Source organism: Somniosus microcephalus, chromosome 7 (genome assembly GCF_052327205.1).
Source record: "Somniosus microcephalus isolate GS21.2 chromosome 7, FLI_Smic_1.0, whole genome shotgun sequence".
NCBI lineage: Eukaryota > Metazoa > Chordata > Chondrichthyes > Squaliformes > Somniosidae > Somniosus > Somniosus microcephalus.
The window spans coordinates 154,379,397-154,405,620 of record NC_140993.1 but is presented as its reverse complement, the minus strand read 5'-3'; the positions used below and the strand labels follow the sequence as shown (position 1 = coordinate 154,405,620).

The 26,224-nt window shown below is 48.7% G+C and overlaps 1 protein-coding gene across 1 annotated transcript in view; it reads right to left on the bottom strand.

Moving 5' to 3' along the window:
* Positions 1-26,224, bottom strand: part of c7h8orf34 (chromosome 7 C8orf34 homolog) — an 880,642-nt gene that overhangs the window by 243,984 nt on the left and 610,434 nt on the right. The window contains exon 9 of the mRNA XM_085993120.1: positions 12,507-12,598. Within this exon, the coding sequence (XP_085849246.1) occupies positions 12,507-12,598 (92 nt within the window). The remainder of the gene's footprint in view (positions 1-12,506; positions 12,599-26,224) is intronic.

The following is a 26,224-nucleotide window of genomic DNA, read 5'->3' as shown; positions in this document are numbered from 1 at the left end:
TTCCCTCCTCTGCAATGTGCAACCAGGCTGTGTTGGTCTCCTGGGGAGGTCTCTTCCGCCCATTGGAAGGGAAGAGAACCTCCCAGCATGCTGTGATTCCCTCCATAAGCATATGGAGGGAGTCACTGGAGAGCCTAGGTGCAAGCGTCCACCTTTGTTCAGTGCTTGTCAGTGTTTGCAGCACCTCAATGCTGTCAAACACTGACAGAACAACTGTCAAACTCAATGTGGCTTTGTGCAGTGCTTGTCAATGTTTACAGCAGCTCAATGCTGAAGAACACTGACAGCACAACTGTCAAAATCAATTCCCTTTAAGGAAACCAGCTGATGACGTGTCATCAAATGATGTCATCACACCCACTTCCATCAATTGGCCGGCAAACGCGCTGGGTGAGCTTAACAATCCCAATCAGGGGAAAATCATTTTAGACAGCAGGCTGAAGCCGGCAGCGAGGCCGGGACCCGTCACTGACGTCGTCCGTCTTGGACCCGCCGAGGTTGGTAAAATCCAGCCCTTATTTTCTAAGGAGTATGTGGCCTCCTTATTCTTCCTACCAAAATGCACCACCTCACAATTACATGCCCATTCTACAAGTTTATTAAAGTCTTCTTGTAATTTGTCGCAGTCTTCTTCAGTCTTGACTATACCTACCAATTTGGTGTCGCCTGCAAATTTTGGATTGTACTTCTGATTCACGAGTTGAAATCGTTTCTGTAAATAGTGAACAACACCAGCACCAGCACCATTAGAATCATAGAATGGTTACAGCACAGAAGGAGGCCAATCAGCCCATCGAGCCCGTGACGGCTCTCTGCAAGAGCACTTCAACTAGTCCCACACCCTCGCCCTTTCCTCGTAGCCCTGCAAATTTCTTTCCTTCAGATACTTATCCAATTCCCTTTTGAAAGCCTTGATTGAATCTGCCTCCTCCACCCTTTCAGGCAGTGCATTCCAGATCTTAACCACTCACAGCGTAAAAAAGGTTTTTCTTACGTCGCCTTTGGTACTTTTGTCAATCACCTTAAATCTGTGTCCTTTGGTTCTTGACCCTTCTGCCAATGGGAACAGTTTCCCATTATCTACTCTGTCCAGAACCCTCATGATTTTGAACACTTCTATCAAATCTCCTCTCAATCTTCTCTGCTCCAAGGGTAACAACCCCAGCTTCTCTAGTCTATCATTGTAACTAAAGTCCCTCATTCCTGGAATCATTCTCGTAAATCTTTTCTGCACCCTCTCTATGGCTTTCACATTCTTCCTAAAGTGTGGTGCCCAGAACTGGAGACAGTATTCCAGTCGGGGCCGAACCAATGTTTTATACAGGTTCATCATAATTTCCACACTTTTGTACTCTATGGGCAGGATTTTCATTGGGCCGTGGAGGCAGGATTGGAGGCATGTGGGGGGTTAAAATCCCCAAATCGGGGGGACACGAACCCATCCCACCCCCAACCCGCCTCCATGCCAGTTTCAAAGGAGGCGGGTACCCGACCCGCACTGGGACCCGCCTCCCCGAGACGGGAAGGGGATTAGTACCAATTAACTGCCTGTTAACAGGTAGTTAACAGGCAGTTTTTAGCCTAATCCCTATTTTCATTGTTGAAATGTGGGATTCCCGATGGCTCCAAACCACGCCAAGTTAGCGAGGCAGGACGTCGGGATGAAGGGCTTGGAGGGGTCGGGATGTCCGGTATTCAGGTGAGTGATGGGTGCATGAGTGCAGAGGTAAGTGTGCTTAGTGTGTTTAAAGTGTTTAATGAAGTTTTACTTACATTTACATACCTTTACAGCCTTCCTTCCCTCAGGTCTCGGGAGTCCCGCGTCTCACCGGCACAGAAAGCAGAATGGCCGCAATCTGTCAAAAGTTCCAGCATTCAGCTTTCTGTTCCGGGGAGATCTCTAAATCATCCTGACAGGAAGGAATTAACTTAGAGTACAGATTGTCAGTGTTTGACAGCTTCAAACAGCTGTCGAATGCTGATATTTCATCTGTCAAAAGGTCTTGACAGATGAAATATCAATCTGTGACGTCACCTGTTGCCGGGTGGCCCTTAACTGGCCTGCTGAGCCCGCTGGGTGGGCTCAACAAGGTCAATCAAGTCAAAATCGCGTGGGTTGGCTAGAACTCGATGGAGGCGGGACTACAATCCCGAATGTTGTAGTCCCACCTCCTATCCGACGACTCAATGAAAATCCAACCCTATACTTCTATTCATGAAGCCCAGGATCCCGTAAGCATTTTTAACTGCTTCCTCAGCCTGCCCCGCCACCTTCAACAATTTGTGTACATATACTCCCAGGTCTCTCTGTTCGTGCACCCCCTTCAGCATTTTACCATTTAGTTTATATTGCGTCCCCTCATGCTTTCTACCAAAATGTTTCACTTCACACTTTTCTACGTTAAATTTCATCTGCCACGTGTCCGCCAATTTCACCAACCTGTCTACGTCTTCCTGACGTCTATCACTCTCCTCCTCACTGTTCACTATACTTCCAAGTTTTCTGTCATCTGCAAAGTTTGAAATTGTGCCCTGCACACCCATGTCCAAGTCATTAATATATATCAAGAAAAGCAGTGGTCCTAGTACTAATCCCTGGGGAACACCACTGTATACCTTCCTCCAGTCGAAAAAACAACCATTCACCACTACTCTCTGTTTCCTATCACTGAGCCAATTCCGTATCCATGCTGCCACTGTCCCTTTTATTCCATGGCTTCAACTTTGCTGGCAAGCCTATTATCTGCACTTTTTAATGCCTTTTGGGAATCCATGTACACTACGTCAACTGCTTTACCCTCATCAACCCTCTATGTTACCTCATCAAAGAACCCAATCAAGTTAGATGAACACGATTTGCCTTTAACAAATCCATGCTGGCTTTCCTTAATTAATCCACACTTGTCCAAGTGACTGTTAATTTTGTCCCTGATTACTGTTTCTAAAAGCTTCCCCACTACTGAGGTCAAACTGACTGGCCTGTAATTGCTGGGTTTATCTTTATACCCTTTTTTGAACAATGGTTTAACATTTGCAATTCTCCAGTCCTCTGCTACCACCCCCGTATCTAAGGAGAATTGGAAGATTATAGCCAGTACCTCCGCGATTTCCGCCCTCAATTCCCTCAGTATCCTAGGATGCATCCCATCCGTTCCTGGTGACTAATCTACTTTAAGTACAGCCAGCCTTTCTAATACCTCCTCTTTTTGAATTTTTATCCTATCAAGTATCTCAACTACCTCCTCCTTTAATATGTCTATAGCAGCATCCTCTTCCTTGGTGAAGACAGATGCAAAGTACTCATTTAGTACCTCAGCCATACCCTCTGCCTCCATGCATAGGACTCATTTTTGGTTCCTAATTGGCCCCACCCCTCCTCTTACTACCCTTTTACTATTTATATGCCTATAGAAGACTTTTGGATTACCTTTTATGTTGGCTGCCATTCTATTCGCATACGCTCTCTTTGCCCCTTTTATTTTCTTTTTCACTTCTCCTCTGACCTTTCTAAATATAGCCTGATTCTCAGATGTATTTGCAACCTGACATCTGCCATATGCACTCTTTTTCTGCTTCATCATATTCTCTGGGGGGAATTTTGCCAGCCCTGGGGAGGCAGGACTGCTGGGAAAATGGCAGAATCTGGGGGCGGGTGCCCATCCCGCCCCCAACCCGCCTCCGTGCCATCTTCCCAGGAGGCGGGTACCCAGCAGTTAAGAGGATTACCCCATTTTACCCCTGCAAGTGCGGGGTTCCCGATGTCGGCAGGGTCACTGAGGTGAGCAGTGGGCCTGCGGGGGTCTGCAGGGTTGAAAAGTGTGCTGTGGAGGTGAGTGATGGTTGCAGGTGTGGAGAGGTAAGTGTGTGAGGTGAGTGTAAAGTGATAGAAAATATTTACTTACCTTTGTTTCTTTCTGCAGGTTTCAAAAGTTGGGGAACCAGAGACTCCCGCATCTCACCGGCAGTGATGACAGGTGGCTGCTGCATTCTCTGAGCAATAGCCATCTGATTTCTGCTCAGCAGGTAGGTTCGATGAGTCTTGAATACAAGGACTCATCAAACAACAGAGAATGTCAGAGTTTGACAGCTTCACAGAGCAAAATTTTTGACAGATGAAATGTCATACGCTGACGTTCTCTGTCACCGGCTTTCCCTTAATTAGCCTGCTAAGCCCGCTGGGCGGGCTTAACAAGGTCAATCAAGGGAAAATAGCGTGGCTTGGCCAGAAGTCGATGGAGGCGGAACTAAAACCGTAAAAGTGCGAGTCCCGCCTCCAGAAGCTCATCATTGGCAAAATCCAGCCCTCTATCTCTTTCGTCATCCAGTGAGCCCTGGCTTTAGTTGCCCTGCCTTTCCCCCTAGTGGGAATGTACCTCAACTGTACCTGAACTATTTCCTCTTTAAAGGCAGCCCATTGTTCCATTACAGTTTTGCCTGCCAATCTTTGATTCCAGTTTACCGAGGCTAGATCCGTTCTTATCCCTCTGAAATTGGCCTTCCCCAGTTAAACATTTTTACTCGAGATTGCTCCCTGTCCTTTTCCATAGTTACTCTAAACCTTATGATACTATGACCACTGTTCCCTAAATGTTCCCCTATTGAAACTTGCTCCATTTTATTACGTCCGTGAATGATTGAGACACGGACAGCAGGAGTGGAACAAAATAAGTCTTTACTGGTGGAAGTCAATAGTGAAACTAAAAACACAGAGGCTCACTAGCGCCTTTTATACAGGGGTGGTCACTGCCGGTATTGCAGTCTGAGACCAGTTATTCTCTTAAAGGTACATACACAACAATTCCTCCCCTTTTAGATTAACAGTACATAACATTCATTTAACAACTAAATGATAACTAATTACAATCACAATTACTGTTGCTAGATACATTGGTTAAGTTTAAGCAATTATAAGTTCAGTCTTTGAGGAGGCTTCCTGATTCTGTCTGGATAACGCCTCTTTGGGGTATCAGGTTCTTCTGGCAATGTTGAGTCGGGATCAATGTCGTTGTTTGGTTCATCTGCTTCCAATATTACCGGTTCTGTGGTAGCTGCAATTGGAACGTCGATTTCATTACCAGGTGTATCAGATCGTGGTGTGGAGTTGACGTTTTCCAGTGACTCTAGAATTTGGTCAACATGGCGTCTTACAATGCTCTCCCCAACGTCCACGGTATACATGAGAGGTCCTTGTCGTGTACAAATCGTTCCTGGCTGCCATTTCTCAGTGCGGTAGTCCCGGGCCAAAACTGGTTGACCTATCTTAAAACTCCTGGTCGGCCTTTCATTCATATTCTGAAACTGCCTGTTCTCCACATCTCTTCGGACGTTTGGCTTAACCAAACCCAAGCGGCATCGTAGTCTTCGATTGAAGAACATCATGGCTGGAGTTTGGTTGGTAACTGCATGTGTCGCATTCCGGTAGGCAAACAAGAAGTTGTCCACCTTGTGTTGTAGGGGTATATCTTCATTACACATTGCCTTGATAGCCTTCTTGAATGTTTGGACAAACCTCTCGGCCAATCCATTAGTGGCTGGATGATATGGGGCAGATGTGTAATGCTTAACACCATTGTTCTTTAAGAACCTCCGGAACTCTTCAGACACAAACTGTGGTCCATTGTCAGAGCAAATCTGTTCAGGCAGCCCATTCCTGGTGAATATGGTTTGTAAAACTGTGATAGTTTTTTCCGTGGTGGTTGAGGACATTTTTATTACCTCTGGCCACTTTGAATGTGCATCCACCGCAATTAAAAACATCGAGTCCATGAAGGGACCAGCAAAATCAATGTGCACCCTTTGCCATGGAGATGAGGGCCACTCCCATGGATGCAGAGGAGCTTGTGGTGGGGCGTTTTGGACCTTCTGGCATCCTGCACAGCTCTTGGTCATCTCTTCGATTTCTCTATCGATTCCCGGCCACCACACAAACGCTCTGGCTAAGTTCTTCATTTTTACCCCACCCAGATGACCCTCATGAAGCTCATTGAGCACTCTATCCGTCAACTTAGGTGGAATTACTACTCTGGATCCACACATCAAGGTTCCTCTTCACACTGACAACTGTTCTCTTCTCGGCGAGAATGCTGGCAGCAGTGGTTCGCCATGTGCTGGCCATCCCTTCACCGTTAAATCATAGACCCATGATAGTGTCGGGTCATTCCATGTTTCCTTTTCTATGGTTGCATTCGTCACAGGGAGACATTCGACTATGGTCGAGTGGAATAACTCCATTGGATCCACTGCAAGGTCTTCTTCTTCCACCGTCGGCAACGGTAGGCGTGACAATCCATCAGCATTTCCATGCTGTTTAGTTCCTTTGTACTCGATGTCATATTGGTGCGCCCCATGGAAAAGGGACCATCTCTGCAGCCGTTGCGCTGTCATTATCGGTAGGCCCTTCTGAGGGTTGAAAATGGAGACAAGAGGTTGATGATCGGTTAGTAGAGTAAATTTTTGACCATGCAGGTAGTGATTGAACTTCTTCACCCCCCACACTAGGCTGAGGGCCTCTCTGTCAATCTGAGCGTAGTGACGCTCGGCAGAAGTTAACGAGCGTGACGCAAAAGCTATCGGCCTCTCTAAACCATCAAGGAATTTACGTGACAGTACCGCCCCAATGCCGTAGGGAGACGCATCACATGCCAGCCTGATTGGCAGTGCTGGGTTCTAGTGAGCCAATACTTCCTTCGAAGTGATTAAATCCTTACTCTTCCGAAAAGCACGTTTACAATCATCGCTCCATTTCCATGCTACCCCCGTTCGTAGCAGGGCGTTCAGTGGGTGCAGAATTGTCGACAAATTCGGCAAAAACTTATGATAGTAATTCACCAACCCGAGGAATGACCTCAGTTGCGACACGTTTTCAGGCGCTGGGGCCTTAACAACCGCTTCAATTTTGTCAGGGGACTTATGTAACCCCTCTTCATCAATCACGTGGCCACAATACGTATCTGTTTCTTAAAAAATTCGCACTTGGGGCGGTTGGCTCGCAGCCCATGTTCCCGTAGTCTAGTGAGCACCTGTTCTAGGTTGTTAAGGTGTTCACTGTCATCTTCACCTGTCACAAGGATGTCGTCCAAGTAACACTGAGTCCCCGGAATCCCTTGCAGGACTTGTTCCATCGCTCTTTGCCATATCGCCGGAGCCGATGCTACTCCGAATACCAATCGATGATACTGGTAAAGACCTTTGTGAGTGTTTATCGTGAGATACTTCCTAGAGGACTCTTCAACCTCCATCTGTAAATATGCTTGTGCTAGGTCAACTTTTGTAAAACGCATCCCTCCAGACAGTGAGGCGAAGATGTCTTCTATCCTTGGAAGAGGATATTGTACTGTGTGAAGGACTGGGTTCACCATCACCTTGAAATCCCCACAGATGCGAATCTTCCTTGGCTCCCCGGACTTATTGCTTAATGTTTTCTTCATGACAGGAACGACTGGTGTCGCCCACTCGCTCCAGTCGACCTTAGACAACACGCCTGCCTTCTCCAGATTCTCCAGCTCTGCCTCGACGGCTGGGCAAATTGCATATGGTACCGGTCTTGCTTTGAAAAACTTGGGAACTGCATTCTCTTCTATTTTTATCGAGGCGGTTACGCCTTTAAGCGTGCCCAGTTCTTGTTGAAATACCTCTTTGGCGTTAGCTAAGATTGTTGACAATCGTCCAGGAGTGACGTCTTCATCTTTTTTACCGTCCACCATCATTGCGTGAATGGAGTGCCAATCTAAGTTTATCTTCCTGATCCATTCCCGTCCCAATAACAGTGGTCCACCATTTGGCAGTATGTAGAGATACAATTTCCATATTTTCTTGCCGTTGTATTCGACAGGCACCCTTATTTTTCCTCTGGGGTATACTTTTTGCCCCGTATACGTCGTCAAGATGATGGATGTCTCTCTCAAGGGTATGTGTGAAAATAGCCGCTCGTAGTCTCGTCGATTCATGAAGGTTAGCGCTGATCCTGTATCCAATTCCATTTTAACTTGGGACCCTGCTATCGTGAGGGTGACCCAAATGGTTCGGTGATCCTCTTTTGCGATTACATTGTGAAGTTTGAGACAGCTTAGTCTCCTGTGCCCAGATTCACTATCGCTCATCTGGTCTTCAGAACTACTGTCCGTCATCTTTTGTACTTTCTTGTACGGTTCCTTAGTAGCCTTTTTGTTGTCGCTGGTCTTCTTCCCAGACCTGCAAACTCGTGCAATGTGTCCCATCTTCCCGCATTGCCTGCATATTTTGTCTTTGGACCAGCAGTCCTTCTGGTCATGGTTAGTTCTGCCGCAGCGATAACATTTTGCAAATCCCCGTGTCATTTCGTGGGTGCCGTATTCCTGTGGTTTTTGTTGAATTTCTGCAGCTCCCCTGGCTGCTGCTTCATACGATACTGCCACGCTGAAAGCCTTATCTAGCGTCAGCTCTTTCTCTGAGAGTAACTTCTTCCGTGTTCCTTCACTCAGGAGTCCACAGACAAATTTGTCCCATAGGGTATCTGCCAGTCCTGCTCCGAACTGGCAGTGCTTTGATAGCTTGCGTAGTTCTGTAAGATACTCAGCATTGCTCTCATCTTTGTGCTGAGTTCTCCTGTGCAATTTAAATCTTTCTGCTATCAACAGCGGTGCAGGGTTTAGGTGTTCCTGTAGGACAGCAACAATTTCGTTAAAACTCTTCGCCTTCGGTTTGGCTGGAGTAATCAGGTCCCGCAATAGGCCGTACGTTCTAGCGCCCATTAAGTTTAGCAATATCGATGCCTTTTTCTCCTCCGCTATTTCGTTTGCCTCGAAATATACCTCGACTCTTTCCACATACGTGGTCCAGTCCTCTATTGTATTTTCAAAAGCAGTGATACAGCCAGTCTTCGGCATCTTGCAAATCTAAAATGGCGCCTCCCGCGCTTTGCCTTCTTCCCCGATTTAACAAAATGGCGCCTCCCCGCGCTTTGCCTTCTTCCCCGCTGTTGTTAGCGCTGCTTTCCACGGTTTCTTGCGCATTTAATATTTTTTTTAAAATTATTTTCCCGTCGTGGAGCGGACCCTCTGGGACACTTCCCTCCCTCTTCTTAGGTCCGAATGCTGCCCGGCTTCGAAGCACCGGCCGCGCCCTGTGTGCTCCACCCTCTCTCTCTCTCTTTGCTTCCCGACTCGCTGCCCGGCCCCGTTGAAAAGCCACCCGATCGAGCTCTAGCCCGCCGCAGCCCAGGAAGGATCAGTGCACTACCTGCCACCAGCCCGATTAGCTGGGAAACCACAGACCGGGGAACCAAGCCTGGCTCTTGACAGTCTCTCCTGCAAGTTTTCAATCCGACAATTTGGAGGGCGGTTGCCCACGGTCGACGCCCGTTTCTCGAGTTTCTTTGGATTTAATTTTTTTTTTTTTCTTTCTTCTGGCTTCGACCTTCAATATAGTCGTCTGAGGTGCTGCCGAGTTGCAGGTAAGTTCGTTTCTTACTCGTCGCCAGTATTACGTCCGTGAATGATTGAGACACGGACAGCAGGAGTGGAACAAAATAAGTCTTTGCTGGTGGAAGTCAATAGTGAAACTAAAAACACAGAGGCTCTCTAGCGCCTTTTATGCAGGGGTGGTCACTGCCGGTATTGCAGTCTGAGACCAGTTATTCTCTTAAAGGTACATACACAACACATTTGACCTACCTCATTCCCTAGAATCAGATCCAACAATGCCTCCTCCCTCGCTGGGCCAGAAACATACTGATCAAGAAAGTTCTCCTGAACACACTTCAGAAATTCTTCCCCTTCTCTGCCCTTAACACTATTACGATCCCAGTCTATATTACGATAGTTGAAGTCCCCCATTATTACTACTCTATAGTTCTTGCACCTCTCTGTAATTTCTCTGCAAATTTGCTCCTCCATATCTTTCCCAGTATTTGGTGGTCTATAGAATACACCTAGTAGTGTAATGGTACCTCTATTATTTCTTAACTCTAGCCATATAGATTCTGTCCTTGACCCCTCCAGGACATCTACCCTCTCCAGCACTGTAACAATTCTCCTTGACCAATAATGCCACACCACCTCCTATCTTTCCTTCCTTTTCTTTCTTGAACACTCTATAACCAGGAATATTTAATACCCAATCTTGCCCTTTTTTGAGCCAGGTCTCAGTTATTGCCACATCATATTCCCATCTGACTATTTGTGCCTGTAGCTCACTTACCTTGTTTGCTACGCTTCGAGCGTTCACATACATACACAGTAAACCCATCTTAGACCATCCTGTATTCACTCTTAGATTGATCCCCCAACAATAACTTACTATTTCTTACTTTAGTGCTCTCTGCCTCTCCCAATCCTTTGAGCACTTTATTTTCCCTTTCTAATGTTACATCCTGGTGCTCATCCCCCTGCCAAATTAGTTTAAACATTCCCCAACAGCACTAGTAAACCTCCCCGTGAGGATATTGGTCCCAGCTCAGTTGAGGTGCAACCTGTCTGGCCTGTACAGGTCCCACCTCCCCCAGAACTGGTCCCAATGCCCCAGAAATTTAAAGCTCTCCCTCCTGCACCATCTTTCCAGCCATGCATTCACCTGTGCTATCTTCCTATTTCTATACTCACTAGCGCGTGGCACTGGAGGTAATCCGGAGATTACTACCTTTGAGGTCCTGCTTTTTAATCTCTTTCCTAGCTCCCTGAAATCTGCCTGTTGGACTTCATCCCTTTTTCTACCTATGTCGTTAGTCCTGATATGGACCACGACCTCTGGCTGTTCACCCTCCCGCCTCAGAATGTTCTGCAGCTGCTCGGTGACATCCTTGACCCTGGCACCAGGGAGGCAACATACCATCCTGGAGTGACACCTGTGGCCACAGAAACGCCTATCTGCTCCCCTAACTATCGAATCCCCTACCACTATTGCTTTTCCACTGTTCTTCCTCTCCCCCCTGTACAGTTGAGACATCTGTGGTGCTGCAGACTTGGCTCTGGCTATACTCCCCAGAGGAACCATCGCCCTCACCAGTATTTAGAACGGAATACTGGTTGGAGAGTGAGATGCACTCAGGGGACTCCTGCACTACCTGCTTGGTCCTCCTCTTCTGGCTGGTGGTCACCCATTCCCTCTCTGCCTGCACACTCTTTATCTGCGGGGTGACCATCTCCTGAAATGTGCTATCCACGAAGCTCTCAGCCTCACGGATGCACTGCAGTGACGCCAGCTGCTACTCAAGCTTCAAAACCCAGAGCATGAGCTCCTCCAGCTGACAACAACTCCTGCACACGTGGTTGTTCAGGACATGGGAAGCATTCTGGAGTCCCCACATGGCATAGGAGGTGCATTCCACGGGACTGAGCTGCCCTGCCATGCCTTTACTTAATAGACTATTAACTAGAAACACTTACCTTATACTCACCAATCAGCTCCTTCCCTGGTTGTGACGTCACTTTAGCTGTTTTGCAGTTGTTGCTTTTGTTTGTTGTTGTTTTCATTGGAGGTACTCTGCCTCCTCGCTGCTCCGATCTACGCTCTCTCTGGGCCTCCCGCTCGATTTATACTTTGCCTCCTTGTGGAACACCACCTTAATTGCATCCGATCTTTATTTTTTTTGTCAGGGCTGTACATCCAAATAAACAGCATTACTTTGCAAGGAAAGCCATTTTTTTGCCTCCAAAAATGCTTAAAATCGATGAGTGGTGGGGGGAGGGGCTTTTGTTCTGGACACCACTGGGGCTCTTGAGAAAATCCCCAAACTCCCCGTAACTTTTGCAAGGGCTATCTCACTTATTCTTAATATTTAAAAGTTGACATCTCTATAGTAGATGAACAGACAGTGAGGAAGTAATTCATCCGCTGGTGTTGAGTTGATTTTAGGGATACAGATTTCTAGCATACATTCATCCCCACTGTCCCCACCCTTAGGATTTGTGGCATCCATCATTCTATTTACTCATATAAAATAATCGTCAAGGCCCGACTTTAATTCCGGGACAATTTCTGCTGGGTGAATGGCCGTGTGAGTTAGTAACTCACCCGCTGCTCAAGAAATTAGGCTTGGCGTGTTTTAACACTCAGGGCTGATTTAAATACCACCGGCCGACTCCTCACCTGTTCGGGCCGGGAAGTTGGCGGCAAACGTCAGAAAATCGCACAGCCCAGAGGCCACCCACCGAGGCCAGATATGTGGAATGATCGACTGCCAGGGCTGTCCCATGGGAGTCTTGTGAATGGGAAGGGGTGGCTGGGGGGGGGGAATGAGTCCACGGCAGGGGAGGCCTAAGATCTCCTTTGTGGGGCACCTACTCCTCCTGGTCCTACAATTTTTTTTAAATACCTCTCTGGGTCTCTTCTGGCCCCTTCCCAACTAAGTTGACCTGGCAGGAAGCTCACCGCGACTTCCCACTCAGGTCGCCGAGTTAAAATTGCAATCGGGTTCTGATGGTTTCTGTCAAGCAGGTAGAGTTAAAATCACCCCCTTGGTTCTGTGACCTGTACCACACTTTATAGTTTATTCCAAATCTATTCTTTTACATAGAAACGTTCTTACTCACACACTGCTTGGGGCTCAGGGACTGCTTGTTCAGGGGAGTGCGACATCTGTGTTCCATCATCAGATTCTTCCATTAAACTATCTCCCTGGAATCTAGGCAAAACAATATAATAATGTATTATTAATTTAATGCTGCGTTTCACCATCTTATAGTAAATCATAGGAGTTAGAATTTGAAAGTGACATTGTACCTTAAACCAGTTGACTTACCAGAACAGATCGTGCAGAGTGAATAAAAATAGATTTTGAATAAGTGAAAAAATATTAAACTTACCAAATTATTTTCACAATAAATTGACAAATCAGGCAAAAATGTTCTATGAAAACAAATTCATATACAAGTGGGCTAGCTAATCATTACTGTATGGTAATCTAAACTTGGGAAAATAGTGATTTACATACATCAGAACTACATAATAGAAGATTTTGCTGCAATCAGTTGGAATGTCATGAAGGCAACAATAAGAATAAATTGTGGCACTATACTCCCATTCATGGGTAACATTTCTGACATAAACTATGCAGGCAACATAGTCTTAGAAATTATGGCTTGCATTGGGTTGTAATTATGTACTTGTCAACACTTTGGACAGCCAGAATTTTCACCTTTGCATCGGGTTGGGTGCGTGTGGGCGGGTGGCGTAGCGGGTCCGAAACGCGATGTTTTCACCAACGCGGAGCGACTTTCACTTAATAGCCCCAACTGAAAGAGTCATCCGCGTTTCCCAACCCTATTAAATGGTGCGGGTCTGATGACGTCATCGATGACACATTTCCAGCGCCAATATTTAAAGTAGCCTTGCACTAAACTCACTTGAAGGTTTCCAGAGGAGGGTGGATGGTGTGAAAGAAAGGCCACAGGACAGATAAAACTTTTGAAACATGGATAGCCAAAGGCAGAGGGCTGCACCCCGGTTCTCAGATTCTTCCTTGCATACTCTTGTGGAGGCTATCAGAGCACGCAGGGAGGTCCTCTTCCCCGCTGACAAGCAAAGGAGACCTCCACAAGCAACAAAGAAAGCCTGGCTGGATATTGCTGAGGAGGTCAGCGGCAGCGATGTGGTCACGAGGACCTGGATACAGTGCAGGAAGCGCTTCAATGATCTCATGAGGTCAGGAAAGATGAGTGCAATACCAAACTCACCCTCATCCTGAAGTGCCTGTCAACACAGCTCCATTACTCTGCCTTCCCAAGCCTACTCCTGCATATCATTCCTTACACCAACATACGTTGTTCGTCCACTATCCCTCTCTCTGTATGTGCATACTTACATCCCCATCTGACTAACCATCCCTCACACTCACCCTCATCCTAATGCAATCATAGCAAGTAACACCACAGAAGGAGGCCATTTGGCATTGGCACCACACTCCCTCATAGTCACCCTCTGCAAATGTAACCCATCTATTCCTTACACTCATTCCATCACTCTCACTCAAACTTCTCTTCTTTCCCTCTTTGCAGGAGAAGAGAGCCCAGAACAACAGGGAGAGGGAGAGAACAGGGAGAGGGAGAGGTGGCCCTCCGGTCATTGCACACCTCACAGCAGCAGAGGAGGCAGCTCTGGAAATTTCAGGAACTCGAAACTCGCTGGCAGTGGGAGACAGCGAGAGGGGCACAACCCAGGAATCTGGTGACAGAATCACATCTCATAAAGCCACATGGCATACAACAGTCATCCATATGCTGACTCATGTCAACAGCCAGTGAAATGTCATCATGTGCATAATGGTAACATTACCATTGTTAATATAACACTTCTAATTCCTCTCTTTACTCTACCACAGGTCCATCAATTGCCCCCTCAACTGTCCAGCTGGAGGTGGAAGATGACTCCTCAGAGGAAGCTCCAGCCTCTGAGGGTGCAGCGTCACCAAACCCAAGCGCAGCCAGCACCAGCACAGATACACACACCTCGGTGAGTCCTGTGCACCATAGTGTAGAGTTGTCACCTGGTGTCTCACAATTCACAAGTGAGCAAGAGCAGATGGTGTTGGCAGGGTCAGCAGTGGAGACTCCTCACTGGAGGGCGCAGGACACTCCAAGCTCTGCTGAGCTGCATGCAGACACTGAGCCTCGGGGACCACCGAGAAAGAGGGTGATCACAGAAATCACAGAAATCACAGAAACCCCACAGTGCAGATAGAGGCCATTTCGGCCCATCGAGCCTGCACCGACACATATCCCACCCGATCTCCGTAACCCCTACACCAACACATATCCCACCCTATCCCCGTAACCCCACGTATTTAATCCCCCTAACACTAAGGGTCAATTTATCATAGCCAATCAACCTAACCCGCACATCTTTGGACTGTGGGAGGAAACCGGAGCACCCGGAGGAAACCCACGCAAACACGGGGAGAATGTGCAAACTCCACACAGACAGTCACCCGAGGCCGGATTCGAACCCGGGTCCCTGGCGCTGTGAGGCAACAGTGCTAACCACTATGCCACCGTGCTGCCCTTGATCTTGGAAGGGCAGCAACAACTGCATGAGGCTCTGGCAGCTTTTGCAGCCACTATGTCTGCAAATGTTCAGAGAATGAAGGAGTTTATCTCCAACATGAGCACCACCATGTCACAGGGGATGGCGACAATGTGCTCTTTCAAGGAAAGGATGGCAACCTGCATGGAGCAGCATGTGGCAGGCATGTGGCTGCATTCGAGCAAGCTAAGTAAATGATGAGGCCATCCGGGAGGTGGTGGCATCTGCATCTCAGCTTCCCCCTCCTCCTCCTCATCTTCCACTTGCTCCTCCTCCGAAGAATAAGAAGAAACTATGTGCTGTGCGCCAATCCTCGCTGCTGCACTGTGTTGTGTAATCGCGCAGCAGACGACGATGATTCTGGAGGCCCTGGCTGGTGCATACTGAAGGGCTCCTCCAGGTCTGTCAAGGCATCTGAAGCGCATCTTCAGCATGCCTATTGCTTGCTATATGACACATCTAGTGGACAGGTGGCTCTCATTATAATGCTCCTCGGCCTCAGTACTTGGCCTCCTCAGGGGTGTCACGAGCCACGTCTTCAGTGGATAGCCCTTGTCTCCAAGCAGCCAGCCGGTAAGTCTGTTCGGAGGTGCGAAGAGTTGAGGGAGGGTGGACTGGTGCAGCACAAAAGAGTCATGACAGCTGCCAGGGAATCTGGCACACATGCGTGATCATCTTTTTATGGTTGCAGATGAGCTGCACATTGAGGGAGTGGAAGCCTTTGCACTTCACAAACACTCCTGGGTGATGATGGGATGGCTTCATGGCCACATGTATGCAGTCGATGACGCCCTGCACCTGTGGGAATTTAGCCAGAGCCGCAAAGCCGAGCGCCCGCTCAGTAACACTGGTTTCATCAGTGGCAAAATTCACCTAATTGGCTGACTTGTGAAACATGGCATCAGTCACCTGGGTGATGCATCTGTGGACGTCTGACTGCGAGATCCCACAAATGTCTGCTGCAGATCCTGGAAGGAGCCTGAGGCGAAGAAGTTGAGGGTGGTGGTGACTTTGACAGCCACTGGTAAGGCGTGTCCACCAGATTCTCTGGGCAGCAGGTCTTGTTCCACCAAGCTACAAATGTCTGCGACGACCTGGCGCGATAGCCTGAGTCTCCTGAAGCATTGCTGCTCAGTCATGTTGAGGAAGCTCATCCTCTGCCTGTATATCCTGTGCTGGGGGTATTGCCTCCAGCACGCTGCAGCGCTGTGGTGCCACCCTCTCTCTTGTGGAGCATCAGGTCATTGAGGAGAAGGCTGCTGTTGTGGTTGCTACTGTTGCTGTTAGTGTGGCTGATGTTGTTAGTGGTGGTGCTCATCTTGGGCTGATTCTGAGGACCAAGGTGAGGCAGTATAAGTGGCACCCATGCTGATGTAGTAGATGGTAGGTGAAGTAGTGATCAGAGGGACAATCCCTCAACGTTCTAATAATGAGTAGCAATGTGGTGATAGTGGTTTCCGAGGTTGCAGAAATGACCTGCAAACTCCAGAAACTAAATCTGTGCACAAAATGGAGTCATCAACAGCCTTTCCCTTAGGCAACTAATGAGGTGTAAAGTGTGTGTATTTATCTGGTATTCCCAGCTGTCAATTATTGCCCGCGAACAATGGCCACTGAACTTCTGCCTCCCCTTCACAGGTGCGATTCCAGAGCTGCGTGCTTCCCATGCTCATACTGTTAAATTCAGAAGCATCAGTTAAAAAGCCTGTTAAGGGTCTGTTAACAAGGATTTAATTACTTGAATTATGTCGCCCGCTTCTCCCGATCGGGTCCATGGTGTGCTGGCAAACGTGCCCGAGTTAAAGGCATGAGGAGGTGGGATGACGGCGGATTCCCAACACGCTGCCTGCTTTTGCTATTTTTAGAGCCAACCCAACTCTAAACCTATACACACGGCAACGGGAACATTCCGGCCGTACATGTTATCTGCAGGCATTATTTTTTTTTATTCGTTCATGGGATGTGGGGGTCGCTGGCAAGGCCAGCATTTATTGCCCATTCCTAGTTGCCCTCGAGAAGATGGTGGTGAGCCGCCTTCTTGAACCGCTGCAGTCCGTGTGGTGAAGGTACTCCCACAGTGCTGTTAGGGAAGGAGTTCCAGGATTTTGACCCAGCGATGATGAAGGATCGGCGATATACTTCTAAGTCAGAATGGTGTGTGACTTGGAGGGGAACTTGGAGGTGATGGCGTTCCCATGCGCCTGCTGCCCTTGTCCTTCTAGGTGGAAGAGGTTGCAGATTTGGGAGGTGCTGCCGAAGAAGCCTTGGTGAGTTGCTGCAGTGGATCTTGTAGATGGTACACACTGCAGCCAAGATACGCCGGTGGTGGAGGGGGGGAATGATTTAGGTGGTGGATGGGGTGCCAAATAAGCAAGCTGCTTTGTCCTGGATGATGTCGAGCATCTTGAGTGTTGTTAGAACTGCACTCATCCAGGCAAGTGGAGAGTATTCCATCACACTCCTGACTTGTGCCTTGTAGATGGTGGAAAGGCGGTGTGAGGCACCCGCCACAGAATACCTAGCCTCTGACCTGCTCTTGTTGCCACAGTATTTATGTGGCTGGTCCAGTTAAGTTTCTGGTCAATGGTGACCCCCAGGATGTTGATGGCAGGGGTTTCGGCGATGGTAATGCCATTGAATGTCATGGGGCGGTGGTTAGACTCTCACTTGTTGGAGATAGTTATTGCCTGGCACTACTGTGGCGCAAATGTTACCTGCCACTTATCAGCCCAAGCCTGAACGTCGTCCAGGTCTTGTTGCATGTGGGCATGGTCTGCTTCATTATCTGAGGAATTGTGCAGTCATCAGCGAACATCCCTATTTCTGACCTTATGTTGGAGGGAAGGTAATTGATGAAGCAGCTGAAGATGGTTGGGCCTAGGACACTGCCCTGAGGAACTCCTACAGCGATGTCCAGGGAATGGCCCAGAAATTCGGGTCGGGGGCTTCCCGTGGGTACAAGCCCCCGATCTGCACTTACCTAGCGCGCTGGCCGTTGAGCTGTGGGCCCCGATGGAATTCCGATCCGGGGCCTGGTCCAGCTGCCGGCGCGCAGTGCTTGCCTATCCCAGGGGCGCAGTTAGTTCGAAGCATCCCCTGGGATCACGTGGGCCATGGGGAGCCAATCGGAGCAGGGAATGCTCCATTCATAAGTCTGACAGGAAGTGCTGTCAAACTTAGAAATACTACGGGCCCTTTCTTCTTACAAAACTTCACTAAATCTTCAAATAAATTTGAAAAAAACATCACATTTTTTAAATAAACTATAAATTAAATGAAATAACTATTTTCAACAATAATTTAAATTTTTGAATTTAAAAAATTTTTTTTAACGGGGCAAAAAATAAACTTACCTTGCTTTAAAGTATTTAAAAATAATAAACCTTTGGAAAAAATGTTATAATTTTAATTAATTCAGCACTTACCTTGTAAAAAGCAGACCTTACGCCTGCTTTTTACATTTCTAAATTCTGCAGGCTTACCTTCCCGGGAAAACCTGTAAAAAAAAAAGTTCGATGCGCACGCGCAGCCTCCCCCGCGCACGCGTTCGACCTCTGAACCCCTGCTTTCAGAGGAACGGAAGTGCCGGTTTCCCGCGCATGCGCAATGCATGCAGGAAACCGGCACTTCCATTGGGCCTACGGGTGAGTACCCCGTGTGTACTACCCGTGGAGACCTGAATTTCTGGGCCATTATTTTGAGTGCAGACACCGTACTTCAGGCAAGAATGGTAGGCAATGACATTCAAAAGCCATTCACTAGGAGGAACATAAGAATATTCCAGCTTGGTTTATCTCCTTATTTTCCTTCCCTCTCTATGGAGAAGCGTCTACTGTACTTCCTGCCAATGGTGCCATTGAGATGAAAATCCATGAGTACAGGAGCAAGGATGTCTTGCTGCAGTTGTACAGGGCCTTGGTGAGACCACACCTTGAGTATTGTGTGCAGTTTTGGTCACCTTATCTGAGGAAGAATGTTCTTGCCATGGAGGGAGTGCAGCGAAGATTCACCAGACTGATACCTGGGATGGCAGGAATGACGTATGAGGAGAGATTGGGTCGATTGGGCTTATATTCACTAGAGTTTAGAAGAATGAAAGGTGATCTCATTGAAACTTATAAAATTCTAACAGGACTAGACAGACTAGATGCAGGAAGGATGTTCCCGATGGCAGGGGAGTCCAGAACCAGGGGTCACAGTCTAAAGATAAGGGGTAAGCCATTTAGGACTGAGATGAGGAGGAATTTCTCCACCCAGAGAGTGATGAACCTGTGGAATTCTCTGCCACAGAAGGCAGTTGAGGCCAATTCATTAAATATATTCAAGAAGGAGTTAGATATATTTGTTAAGGCTAAAGGGATCAAGGGATATGGGGAGAAAGCCATGATCTCATTATATGGCGGAGCAGGCTCGAGGGGCCGAATGGCCTACTCCTGCTCCTATCTTCTATGTTTCTATGTTTGTATTTGGAGCTGATATGCAAGACGTGAAATCCAAACCTTTTAACAAATCAAAAATTATTTTTTGTATACTGTATATTGTTTCTGAATCAGCACTGACTAATCGAGGACAGAGACGTAAAGCCTACTGCTGCTAATTTTGACTTTGGGCGATAGTGTAAAATGGGCGATATTCATTCAGCCGCCCGTTATACATAACTACAGGGCATTGTTTTTCTTTTTTTGCAAATGTGAGGCGAGAATATAAAGTAGGGGTGGTCTGCTTTATTGAGGCATGTGTGACTTATTTCAAATGTTACAAATAGTTATGAGGTAAAGGTGTATGACAATGGGCTGTGAATCTCCGACATATTATTGAAAAGAACATAACATCCAGAATTTGTATCAGAGCTTCTCTTCTTGGTAACAGCAGCAGAGATGGGCAGAGCAACAACAAATCATTTAAAAATACAACACAAGGCCCTTTGTTGATAAAACACCAATTGCAAATTCCTTACAGAGCCAGCCTCCAGTCCTAATGAACTGAAACAAAAAGTAGTTAATTTTTGATGAATAAATGGCCCATTTCTCAATGACATGAAGAATATTCCTTTGGTCTGAATCTAAGTATAACAATGGGAACAATTGGATGTTGCAAATTGCATGTAAAAATGGATTTATTTTGCTTTTTGCATGGTAATCAATGCAAAAACCACAAAAGATAGAAACATAGGGAGAAAAATTCAGTTGATTTGCGCCTCCCGTTAGCGTTTTAAGAGGGCGTTAATGGGGCGCAAAGCAACTAGCGCCCATGCACGGCGATGTTTGCGCTGCTCACGAAATTAACTAAACATTTTGCGGCGGCGCTAAACACTACTGCCACGATCTCCTGCGCCGGCAGATCGTGACGTCAGTCGAGTGTGCAACACCCCGGTAGCGCCCCGGACTGGATATTGAGTGGCGCCCCTTGCCTTACCGCCTGCCGCTAGCAACGACAGGTTGAGGGGAGCGTTTTGCGTCAGGAAGGGACTGGGGGAGTGCTATTTAAAGGCGGCCGCTTTCTGCCTTATTTTTGTTGGTGACATTTTTGCACCACGCATTCTGAGAGAGAGAGACTTCTGGAGTTTTGGGTACTGAGCAGCACTTTGCAGGTTCATTTTGATTTGCCCTTCCTTGTATCAATTTAGAAGAGACTGTGGAGGCTGCACTCTGAGCTCTTTCCCTGGTTCCCTCCATTGTTCTTTCCAGCAGATTTGATGTACAGGTCTCTCCAGGCCGAGATTGAAGGCTGCAATGAGCAGGATGTGGATGGAGAGCAAGATCAACGCTCCCCTTTAAGAAATGGCCACGCCATTGTATCTGTGTTCCATTGCTGACTGACATCACATGAAATTCGCCAGCGCTCTGAGATAGCGCCTCGCTCCTCGGCCTTTGCGCTTTAAGACAGGTGTGCAGCGCCTGATTTAGCACTCCAATCACCTCCAGGGGCGATAAAAGCCAAGTTTGCAGTCGGAGGCAATAATTAGCGCCAGGTGCTAATCTTTGCGCCCGGCCGATACTTGCGCCCCAAATGGGGCGATGCTGAATTTCTCCCCCATAGCACATAACAAAATAGGAGCAGGAGTAGGCCATTCGGCCCTTCGAGCCTGCTCCGCCATTCAATATGATCATGGCTGATCCTCTATCTGAATACCATATTCCCGCTCTCTCCCTTGATGCAGGTGCAGGTGCAAGTCCAACTCTACCCCTCAGCAAAATTCCCCCAGGAATTCCTGGGCAATATAAAAGGGGAACTGACACAGTATTGATGCTGTCAGCAGGTATAAAGCGAGGCTGGAGGTGACCAAGGAGGTCACCAGCAGGAGCATTGTGCCACGACCCTGGCTTCAGTGCAGGAGCATTTTAATGACCTAACCAGGTCAGGAAAGGTGAGTACAGTTGCACAACATTCACCTACATTCTGTTGTGCACATGATCACCCTCTCACTCTGCCTTGTCAAGCCTATTCCATCACATCACTCATCACACCAACTTACCTTGCAAGCGCACCTATCTTTCTATTTCTATGCACTTCCTCACATCCCCATCTATCATCCACCACTGCCACACACCCTCATCGTTATGCAATTTGATGCCTCACCCTGATAGTCACACTCACCAGATGCACTGCATCCATCAGGTGAACACATGCAATTACACTCACTCATAGGTCTGTTCTTTCCCCCATTGCAGGAGGAGAGCACAGAACACTAGGGAAAGGGAGAGAACCAGAGGTGGTCCTCCACAGATCTCACAGACAACTGCAGAGGAGGAAGCGCTGGAGATCAGTGGCATCTCGGCGTCCCTGGTCAATAAGAGATGGAGAGATGGGGACCTCCCAGCTATCTGGTGACAGAATTCAATATCAGCGACCCACATGTAATATGACACTCAGTCATGCTGACTTGATTTCAGCAGCGAGTGAAATATGATCATCTTCATAATGCTAATTTGCAACATTCTTACCTTGTCAGTACCAATTCATATCTTTTCTTTTTGCGAGGGCCTTCACGCGTGCAGCAGCAGTCAGTGGACCTCTCAGACGATAAATCAGAGGAGGTGATTCCTTCTGAGGGTGCGCTGTCACAGGACTCAATCTTACCATGCACCAGCTCAGATACTCAGACTTCGGTGGGTCCAGTTAGACAGATAATTGGATTTACACCTCGTGATTCACACTTCACAACTGAGCAAGAGCAGATGGTGGTGACAGCAACAACAGTGGAGAGTCCATGTTGGAGGGCACAGCACACTCCAAGCTCTGCTCAACTGGACACAGATGCTGTACCCCAGGGGCCATCGTTGAAAAGGAGAATCATTGAGGGGCAGCAGAAAGTCTGCAATATACTGACAGACTTTCCACACATACAGTCCACAATTGCAGAGAGAATGAAGGAGTTCCTCTAACGCATTAGTGGGTTGGTGTCGTGGGGCATTGTGAAGAGGCTTCTTCGATGAATAGAGTGGTCAACTCTGTGGAACATCAATGGCGGCAATCAAATGAGTCCATGCAGGTCTTGACCACGGCTGTGCATACTCTGGATGCCAATATGTCTGGTGCCCTAAAACGGTTGACAGATACCTTAGCTTTGGCCTTACAGCGCATTACTGATCTGCACCAAGCTGCTCTCCAGCACAGTGGTAGAAGTGGAGTGCGGCTGGCCCAAGTGAGGGATGATGGTGAAAGGGGACATGGAAGTGGGAACTCCACTCAAAGTGCTCCCAGTTGTCACCTGTTGCCCCCCTCAATCAGTTTCCAACATGCTGCCCCATCTTTCAATGGCCGAGTCTGACCCTGCACAGGTGCAGGTGGAGCTATCTTTGGAGAGGCCCACATGGGCTCCAACACCCAGAGGTCGTCAGCCAAAAGGGTCTCAGCAGTCAGAACAGGGATCAGAGCAGCCTGCACCTACCTCTGCTCAAGCCACAGGGGTTGCACCACATAGGAGCAGTCGGAAAAGGGAGAGTAAAGCTTTGTAGTTGTACAAGGGTATGCACATGGGTGTATGAGAAAATGTTATTGTGATGAAATATTCCATTCATCACTCATTGGTATTCTCTGCCTGTGACTGTGGTTGGTTTCAGTTTCATTTCCCTTACCTCAGTTCCGTTTCCTCACCATTGTATTGTACTGTGTGTAGGGCTCCGCCCATACCTGGCCCCTATGTAAGCTGGCCCAGCCTGCATCACATCCAGTACGGCAGACCTCTGGATGGAAGATACCTCTCCTCTGCGTGTTACCTTCTAAGTCAATAAAAGCCTTGTTTTGTTTCGCTAACATCGAGTCTCGGATTTATTGAGGCACATCAATTTTATTGACTTAATTTTCAACACAATGGATCAACTCTTGAAACCCGAACGTTTGGATTTGGACCAGCATGCTTCGGACGCATCGGCACGCTTCGGACACTGGTTTATGTGTATGGAATTCTTCCTGGACAATTCCGCAGCCGTCAAAGACGCTACGGACGCTGCGAGTATGAAACTCGGAATTCTGCGGAATTGGGTAAGCCACCGGGTTTACCCCCTCATCCAAGACGCCGACACGTACCCGGCCGCCTGCGACATCTTAAAGGCGCATTACCAGCAGCCTACGAATGAGGTGTATGCTAGGCATCTGCTCGCTACTCGCGCACAGCGACCTGGGGAATCGGTGGAGGAGTTCCTAGGCACCCTGAAAACGCTTGGCAAAGACTGCAAGTGCCAAGATGTAAAAGCCGCAGTGTACACTGACGAGCTTGTTTGCGATGCCTTTATCACAGGCCTCAGCTCCACTTACATCCGGCAGAGACTGCTGGAAAAAATGGGATTGGACCTGAAACAGGCTGCGGACAGAGCGCGATCCCTGGATGTGGCCCAGAGAAACTCGGAAGCCTACTCTTCAGCCCGCGCCATCCACGCCGCCACGTGTGCACCAAGGGCGCCGCCATCTTGGAAGGCATCTTCCCCGCCCGGCAGCAAGACACCGTCGGGGCCCCGCTCTCCCCCCAGAAGCCCTACGACAGCCGCAACGCGTCGGGGACCCAACTGCTACTTCTGCGGGCAGCCGAAGCACACCAGAAACCTGTGCCCGGCGAAAGGCACCACCTGCTTTAAGTGCGGTAAGAAGGGGCACTTCGGGAAGGTGTGCAGAGGGAACCCCGCCGGAAAACCCACCACCGCTGCGTGTGCGCCGTGGGAGCGGCCATCTTGGACGCCATCTTGCCCGACCTCGTGGGGTCCGCCATCTTGTGAGCAGACAGCGTGGACGCCATCTTGTCTCGGTCAGGGCCCTACAGTGGCATCGGTCACAGTGGACCAGACCAGGCCGCACCCGCTATCCAAATCAATGGTGGACATCGAGGTAAACGGGTGCGGGGTTAAATGTTTAATTGACAGTGGAAGCACGGAGAGTTTTATCCACCCTGAACTGGCACAACAACTCTCCCTAAAGGTGGTCCCTACTCGGGGTACCATCTCTATGGCTGATAAAACCCGGACATCGACCATTATGGGTTACTGCACGGTACAATTGTCTGTTAACGGAACTGTATACGATAATTTTAAAGTACTAATCATGAAGAATCTATGTGCAAGCGTGATCTTGGGCCTGGATTTCCAGTGCTACCACCAAAGCATCACGCTCAATTACGGTGGGTCCCAGCCGCCCCTCACAGTGTGCGGTCTGGCTACCCTGAAGGTAAAGCCGCCTTCGCTATTCGCGAACCTTACCCCTAACTGCCGGCCAATAGCGACCAAAAGCAGGAGGTACAGCTGGGAGGACAGGCGGTTTATCGCGACCGAGGTAGACAGGCTCCTGAAAGAGCGCATTATTGAACGCAGCAACAGCCCGTGGCGCGCCCAAGTGGTAGTGGTAAGGGGTAGCGAGAAGAAACAGATGGTGATCGACTATAGCCAAACGATCAACAGGTACACCCAACTAGACGCCTACCCGCTACCCCGCATATCAGAAATGGTGAACCAAATCGCCCAATACCGGGTGTTCTCCACCATCGACCTCAAGTCAGCGTACCACCAGCTCCCTATCAGACCAGAGGACCGCCCGTACACCGCCTTCGAGGCGAACGGCCGCCTCTACCAATTCCTCATAGTCCCCTTTGGGGTGACGAATGGGGTCTCGGTCTTCCAGAGGGAGATGGACCACATGGTCATAGAGTTTTACAGCACAGAAAGAGGCCATTCGGCCCATCATGTTGATGACCACCACTTGCAGGCAACCTTCCCCTACCTCGACAACGTCACCATCTGCGGTCACAACCAGCAGGATCACGACTCGAACCTCGAGAGGTTCCTGAAAACCGCACAAAAACTCAACCTCACCTACAATGAGGACAAGTGCGTTTACAACACCACGCGCCTCTGCATACTAGGCAGCGTGGTGGAGAATGGGGAAATCGGACCAGACCCCGACCGATTGCGCCCCCTACGGGAGCTGCCCCTGCCCAACACTCCCAAAGCCCTGAAAAGGTGCCTGGGGTTATTTTCTTATTATTCCCAATGGGTCCCCAACTACTCCGACAAAGCCCGCCCCCTCTTGAAAGCATCCTCTTTTCCGCTCTCTGCTGAGGCCCACGCCGCCTTCAAAAGCATTAAGCGGGATATTGAGCGGGCCACGCTACAGGCAGTGGACGAGAACACTCCCTTTCAAGTGGAAAGTGATGCGTCTGACTTTGCCTTGGCGGCCACCCTCAACCAGGCGGGGCGGCCCGTAGCTTTCTTCTCGAGGACCCTCCAAGGGCCCGAGATCAGACACTCCTCCGTGGAAAAGGAGGCCCAAGCCATCGTGGAGGTAGTGCGCCACTGGCGCCACTACCTAGCCGGAAAACGCTTCACCCTACTTACCGACCAGCGGTCGGTAGCGTTTATGTTCAATAATAAACAGAGGGGGAAGATTAAAAATGATAAGATTCTTAGGTGGCGGAGCGAGCTCTCCACCTTCGATTATGACATCATTTACCGGCCAGGGGCCCTTAACGAATCCCCCGACGCCCTCTCACGAGGGATGTGTGCCAGCGCCACCGGGGATCGGCTACAGACCCTCCACAACGACCTCTGCCACCCAGGGGTCACGCGGCTGTTCCACTTCATAAAGTCCCGCAACTTACCCTACTCGATTGAGGAAGTTCGGTCTCTGACCAGGAACTGCCGCACTTGCGCTGAGTGCAAGCCTTGGTTCTACCGCCCAGATAGAGCCCACTTAATCAAAGCTACACGGCCCTTTGAGCGGCTCAGCTTAGATTTCAAGGGCCCCC